Source organism: Bidens hawaiensis, unplaced genomic scaffold (assembly GCF_021521415.1).
Source record: "Bidens hawaiensis isolate Kalapana, Puna unplaced genomic scaffold, B.hawaiensis_p1.1 tig00033533_1, whole genome shotgun sequence".
Classification (NCBI taxonomy): Eukaryota; Viridiplantae; Streptophyta; class Magnoliopsida; order Asterales; family Asteraceae; genus Bidens; species Bidens hawaiensis.
In genome coordinates, this window is record NW_027495754.1 from 86,875 (window position 1) to 94,702 (window position 7,828).

General features: G+C 32.1%; 1 protein-coding gene across 1 annotated transcript; it reads left to right on the forward strand.

The window, feature by feature from the left end:
- The first annotated feature begins 3,134 nt into the window (after positions 1-3,134).
- On the forward strand, positions 3,135-4,880 carry LOC143585008 (xyloglucan endotransglucosylase protein 2-like). Its single transcript, XM_077066907.1, has 3 exons — positions 3,135-3,466; positions 3,590-3,783; positions 4,382-4,880. Exons 1-3 carry the CDS (start codon positions 3,173-3,175, stop codon positions 4,779-4,781), a joined length of 888 nt encoding a protein of 295 aa, XP_076923022.1. The 5' UTR covers positions 3,135-3,172; the 3' UTR covers positions 4,782-4,880.
- Positions 4,881-7,828: the final 2,948 nt, after the last annotated feature.

A 7,828-nucleotide genomic window follows, 5' to 3' on the forward strand; every position in this document is an offset into this window, starting at 1 on the left:
GATAAGAAGGAATTGTCATGGGGAAGGGTGTTTAAGAGGGTGAGATTAGAAGGTCACGTGCAAGGAACATGATGGGAGGAACATGTCATGTGCACATGAACTCTTAACCCAATGTCTGCCTCTTTATTTTCATTGCTCTTTCTTTTCATCACCTACATTATTAATGGTTAACCCCAAACATAAGTTAATGCTTTCCTTTTTTAAGTATTTTTAATTTAGGGTAAAGTTAAAATATAAAGAAAGACAAAAATGACAAGTGCGAGAAAAATTTGTGGTTATATAAAAATCCTTTAACAAAAAATTCAAAAAAAATAAGGAAAAAAAATCATAACTCAAAACATAAATAAAAAACGAAAAAATTTCAAAAAAATCAAAATGTTTCCCCCGTCATTCTTGTTAAAAAAAACACTGAAAGACATAATGTAAAAAATGAACAAACAACACAATTATAAAAAAAAACACAATATGTCGCAAAATTTAACACAATTCAGAACAAAATATAACATAATGTTAAGTAATATAACACAATATCAAGACAAAAAAACACAACGTCAAGGACTAAAAAACATAATTAATGACGAGAATAAACACAATGATAAATAAAAGACAAAATGATATTTTTTGCTGAACATTGTGTCTTTTTCGAATTTTTTTTAGAACCAGAAGAAGGTGAAAACATTTTTACGTTTTTACATGCATTTTTCATTTTTTTTTATTAAATTTTGAGTAATGATTTTTTTTATTAATTTTGAATTATTTTATTGAGCGTTTTATTTACTAGAAATCCTTTACATCATTCTTATTTTTGTCTCAATTTATAAAATAACTCAACCCTTAAATTTAACTCTTTAACAATTATTATAGGATGTTTTCAAATTGTTTATGCAGCCTTGGGGTTTATCTTAACACAAATTTTATAGCGTTAAGGTTGATTGGGCAAATATTAAAAAGTAAGACACTATTTTTTTCATGGGTAACGGGACATTAAAGACAAGGCTGGTTAAAGTGTTAACAAACTTTAAAATTATCTACACTCGCACACGGTAATTTAAAAATTGTTTTAAAATCAAATTGACGGGGTTAAGCAGGGTTAACCGTTTTCTTAAGATGAGGTGGAATGAAAAGATAAAATGAGTGATATAATACCTATGTAAAGTTAAAAGAAATTAATTCTCCCTTCGTCCCATTTTAAATGTCCATTTTTTCATTTTTGGTTGTTCCAATTTAAATGTCATATTTATACATATAAATTCAATTTTCAATTGAGCCCTTACTATTACATATACTAGATATTTTAATTTTCAATTTTTGGTTGTCCTAATTTAAATCCCATAATTACTTAAAAGATATTATTGTTATTTTACATCTTATAAAATAAAATGATCAAACATTTCTTAATTTAAGTGTTTTAAGTCCCATGACATTTAAAATGAGACGGAGAGAGTATATACTTGTTGCCTTAAATAGAGAAAAACTAAAAGTTTAACATGGTTTTATGCCTTTAATCTCCTATGTCACTTGTCTAATAGAATTGGGTTTTATCATATCTTATTGGTTAGAGTGTATTGGTGGTGTTCAGGTAACGGATCTCACGATAAAAAAAATGTTTAGTGATTGGATATAATTAAAAACTTAGATAAATATTTTAAAATTCAACACTTGTTAGGATAAAGTAAATAAGTGATGCAACAAGCGGATAGATAATACTACTACAATAAAAGAAAAAAATGGAAATATTAATTACTTAAAACTATTTACTTACTTTTTTCCAAAGTAAACGATGGTATATTTTTGTGAACTGCAATTTACAGAAAAAATTGTGTAAAACTATTATTTTATAACCTAGAGAATAGAGGTGGGTGTTTGTCATTCTGAAAAAATAAGTTAATTTATAATGATATTTTCAAGATTATTGGAAAATCGATGGGTTATTATTTATTCTTTTTTCTAACGTGAAGACTAAAGGGTCTAAAAGGTCATAAAATGTGTTTCCCCACTAATGACGGAGGACTAAAGCTATCTTTGTATGGTGGCGATTTCTAGAAAACAAAATTAATTTGTTAATAAAAACAACATACACTCGTAATCATAGACACCGCTAGGTAGTCTAAGCCAATCATTTATTGTTACGTGGAAAACCCATTGTTCGAAGACCTACTACAATAAAATCTTTAAAATTAAGACCTTACGGTTTTCGACTCAAATTTTGCTTCTCCAATAACAATATACTGGCCATATCTCAAAAGAAAACTGCGTGTTCGATGGGGTTGTTTAGTTATTATTTAATTCATCCAAAAATAAAAAAGTCGCAAAAGTTCGTGATTTTACATTTAATATGTTTCAAATTTCAAATAGTTATCAATATACCAAAATTTACATATTTTATCTTAATAGTATTACTATAAATATATAAAATATCGAAACTGTTACATCAAAATGATAAAATTTCAAACTCAACCAGTATCTTTTCAACAACCAATATGTGTAATTTTTTATAGTTTAAATCACCAAAAAGGTTTTTGTATTTTTACAAACTCATCCAAATAAATCCTTATATATGTTGTAAAAAAGAATAAAAATAAATGTGAAAGTGACATAGCATGAAGAATTGGAAAGTAAAAAAGACCACCATTCATAGAATGAAAGAGAGCCTGTAGAAAGTATACAAAAATGAAATAATAATAATAATAATAAGACACATGTCCCTTTATTATTCTTTTCCAGTTCTATTTCAAATGAAGTGATAAAATTTCAACCATCAAACATCCAACTAATTTCTCTAAAAATATATTTACTTTTACAGTTTTACACTTTTACTACATTTAACATCCATATAAAATAAAGAAGTAAATCCAACAATAGGGTTTCCTGCAAGACATAGCTGTCTATAAACTGTAGCTTCCTGTAAGCTTGATTAAATATTATTATTATTCTCTTCTCCACCACTCCCATCAATACATATATCAACATATACGTATATACACACACACACACCCTCCTCTCATTTACTCACACACCCATCTTCACACCTGCTACTTCTACCTTTAAAGGTACAATCTTTATTATTATTATTATTATTATCATTATTATTACACTTCTTTCTATCTTTAACCTTCAACAAAATCTTTAAACCTACAAACTTATTGCAGCAAACCAACAACAACAACAAACAATGCGTGGGAATCAGACATGGGTGTGTATATGTCTCTGTCTACTAGCAATGGTCGGTAAAGCCATCGGAGCAGCTCCTAAGAAGCCGGTAGCCGTACCGTTTGGCCGGAACTACGTACCCACATGGGCTTTTGATCATATCAAATACTTCAATGGTGGTTCAGAGATCCAGTTAATGCTAGATAACTACACTGGCACTGGCTTCCAGTCCAAAGGGTCTTACCTTTTTGGCCATTTCAGTATGCAGATTAAAATGGTTCCCGGAGATTCAGCCGGCACCGTCACTGCTTTCTACGTAACTTTTTTTTTTTTTTTTATATATATTTTTTACTTTATTGAGGCATTTCATCGAACACTTTGATGTGCATACATTTGTTTGTTTGTTTGTTATTAATATATATGTGATAATAAATGGCAGTTATCGTCTCAAAACTCTGAGCATGACGAGATAGACTTTGAGTTCTTGGGCAACAGAAGCGGGCAGCCGTACATCTTACAGACCAATGTGTTCACCGGCGGTAAGGGTGACCGGGAGCAACGGATCTACCTATGGTTTGACCCCACCAAAGCTTACCACTCATACTCTGTTCTATGGAACATGTATCAGATTGTGTAAGTTTTATATTTAATATTTCTTATTTCAACATATCCATTTTGTTTTCCAGAGATCTCGTTTGTAAAAAGCTCGAATAACAATGTTAAGTGAACCTAAAAATAGGCTTATTTAATTAATGAGCTCGGTAGCCCTTACTTATCAAGCACGAGTCAGATCGCTATTCAAAACGAGCCCGAGTAGTTACATAGATTTTATTTAATAACTATTATTATTGATATAATTTATAATAAAAGCAATTAAATAATATATATTATACTTATAAATATATATATTAATTAGTAACTAATATGTAGTCAAGCTTGTTAACAACAAACTCAAACTTTTCGAGCTCTTCGATAGTTAATCGAGCAAAGTTTAAGCCTAATCGAGCTTGGCTTGTTTTAGTAATATAGGCTTTAGTTTTGAAAATATGGTTGGATGAATACGCCACGACAATTAAGGCAAAGAAAACTCATTGAAACTAGTGGTGTTTACATTGAGATGGAAAGTAAACGGGCAATAAGTTGCGTCACTAGCTTCTTTTGGTTAGCAAAACTAACTCGTTTAAAAATTATATTATTAGATTTTTAATACTTTATAACATTGGATACACAGGTTTTTTGTGGACGATATTCCAATCAGGACGTTCAAGAACAGTAAAGATCTCGGGGTTAGATTCCCATTCAACCAACCGATGAAAATCTACTCGAGTTTATGGAACGCGGACGATTGGGCAACAAGGGGCGGTTTGGAGAAGACCGATTGGTCAAAGGCACCATTTGTAGCACACTACAAGAACTTCCACGTAGACGGGTGCGAGTCATCGGTGAACGCAAAGTATTGTGAAACCCAAGGCAAAAGATGGTGGGACCAGAAGGAGTATCAAGATCTTGATGCCTATCAATGGCGTCGTCTCCGATGGGTGCGCAAGAAGTTCACCATTTACAACTATTGTACTGACCGGAAAAGGTTTCCGACGATGGCACCGGAATGCAAGAGAGACCGTGACGTTTAATTTGTCTTGGATTTCATGGATTATCATTTAATTTGTGTCGCTTATTTTTATTAATATATAAATTCTAAACTGATTGAGGATCAGAATTTATGATGTATCATTAATATATATGTATCCTTCTTTATTCTAATATTTCTTCATTTCATGATCTTTTTATCTTGAACTTTCATATATGTTTTTTTTTCTAGTTGAATACTAGATATAAAAAGTTGTCATGGATGATTATGAGAATCGTGAATCTATAATGACTATGGGAGTGTGATTGCTTTTAATAATCAAAATAAAGTTAATTCAATATTTTATAAATAGTGGAATAATAGATATAAGAAAATAAACAGTGGAGAAATAAAAAAAAAAAGAAATGTTACCCGTCTCACTTTTATAACGTTCGAAATTTCAATTTAATAAATAAAACAAATTTTGTCTAGAAATTATAACCACCAAACAAACAAAAATTCAAACTACAGCCGTGAACCACTATGAGTGCTTTTACATTTGGGTTTGATCTTAAGACTATTTTCAATGTGAAATGCTAAGGACGTTTGTAGTGATGGTTTTTGTGTCATAATGTCTGATTGTCTGTGCACCATGGGTGAGAAAAAAACCCAATTAACCGAATTGAAACCCAATAAATGAAAAAATTGAATCGCAAAACCAGAACCGAAGCATTAACCAATGTTTAATTTTTTAGTTTTTCAAAAAACCAATTTTTGGGTTTAGGTTCGGTTATCCATTTTAAAAAAACTGAAAAAAACTCGAACCAAACCGATTAATCGAACCTATGTTTTCTACGTGTTTTTTTAAATGTTATGACCGAAAACAAAACACCAAAAGAATCTATAATTGACGGTGATGAAGATTATGAAGATGATGAAGATTGAGTAAAGACTTTGAAGATGATGAAAATTGAGTCTAAACTTTGAAGATGAATAAGATAATGAATGAAGATTCGGGCAAACTTTTAGTGTTTTTTTATTAAAAATTTTGTTGAATTTTAAACTCTACTACTCAAACAACTTTTGTATTTGTTTGGTTCCACGTACCACGTGCCTATTTTTTGTATTTTGAATTCAATATATATGAGGTAATATATTTTTTTGAATTTTTTTTGTAATGTCTACTCATAATAAAAAAACCAAAAATAACCGAAAATCGATCGGTTGGTATTCTAAAATAACCAATAGCTTTGTTTTCGGTTTGGTTTCACCTAATAACTGAACCAAACAAAACCGTGCTCACCCCTACTGGGAACACTGTCTCCGGGTATTATACTTGGCGTTATGGTATGGAACTTTGTGAAGGGGGAGTTTTGAGGAACTTTATCCAATCACTTTTTTTCTATTATAATTTATATGTTTATTTATAAAAATAATAATTGTGTAATGATTACTGGAGAGTTTTAAGAAAAGTTTTGAGAAACTTTATTCACACATGCCCTTATCTAAAGACACTTTTCTAAGAGCAAATATCCTCCAATGCTAAGGGCATCCAAGGACTCAAGGATTTTTTTTCTAAGGGTCTATAAAAGATATCCTTATATAAGGATTTGTCTTTCCTAAAAAGAAATAAAGGATTAATGCATGTATAATATTTAGCGTTTTGGATAAAAATATGCTAAGGATAATATATCTAAATCTGTAAAGTGAGGTATAGTGTTATGCTAATAACAATGATTGTATGAACGAAAATTGAATGAACACCGTGATTTGTTGCGAGGAAAAACCCTTTGATCTTGTTCAGATCAAAACAAAAACACCCTGGGTGATGACAACTCGTCGATCACCAATTTATTAAGCACAAAAAAGGTTACAAGTGGTTGGAGATTACGATCGATGTTACAACGAATACTAGTGTGTAGAGAGAATTATCAGTTCTGCTCTAATGTGTGTGAGAGTACAAGTGAGTGCTAATAGATCATCATCTCAATGTTTATAAAGAAAATTACAATTAACAATAATCCCTATCTATCCGCCACTCTTCCACAACTGCTCCAACGTTCATTGACCACGTGCTGGGAGCTTCTAGTAGCGAATTTTAAGGTAGACCGAGTCACAAAGTCGTTATATCTGGCTAACACATCACCGTTCAAACACAATCATTAGTAAATAAATAATACCGAGGATCCTTGATCCTTCATAACTTGAAACACATCTCAAGGATAATCTATCCACAAGACAGTCAAGAATAATGGATCCTCAGTATAAAATTCATGCCCTAACAATGGCCCCTAAAATGGCAGGTGATAGTGGAACACAGCTGTCATTTTGAAATTCAAATCCCTGCAGATTGGAAACGATTAGACGTGTGCCAGGCGGATATTATCACTAAACTCATAAATACACGCCGCCTATATATGCGATGATTATAACCATTTTATAACCACACATTCAGCCGTCCTTCAGGTACCCTTCTTTCTTCTTCTCTGATTTTCTTTGAATATGTAGACTGTTTTTGTATCCTCTTCCTCTTCTTCTTTCAATCATACCGATTCCGACGAACTTTACTCGCAAGGTATCCTTCAAGCCCCTTCTTTCGAGATCTGTAAGTTCACAGATCTAGAAATTGACGAAATCCGATCATACTTTCCGGCCAACACTGTTTTCCGACCCTTCGATTCTTTAGCCCGCAGCGACAGCATATCGAAAAACTGGGTTTGCTTTCCAGCCCAATCGTTCCTCATAGGCTTCAAGTACCCCTTTCCTGATTTCACCAAAAGATTCTTTACCTTGACGAGAATCAGTTACGTCCAAACCATGCCGATGTTGTGGAGAGTCCTTCACACTAAAGAGAGGATAATCGAAGAAGAGGGTGTCGAGTTCGGTTTGTCGGAGTTATCGTACATGTACAACCTGGTTACCCACGGCTCCAAACACTTTGTCTTTAAATCGAAACCTCGCCAAGTGATCCCCATCTCCAAAGTTACTCTGAATGGTACCCTATGGAGGAATCAATTTTTCTTTGTCAAAAGAGATTGCATTACAGGTGGACTCGATCTTCCCAAAATATGGATCCAGAAGGGTAGGATCTAGGATCCTTAGGTTGTAACA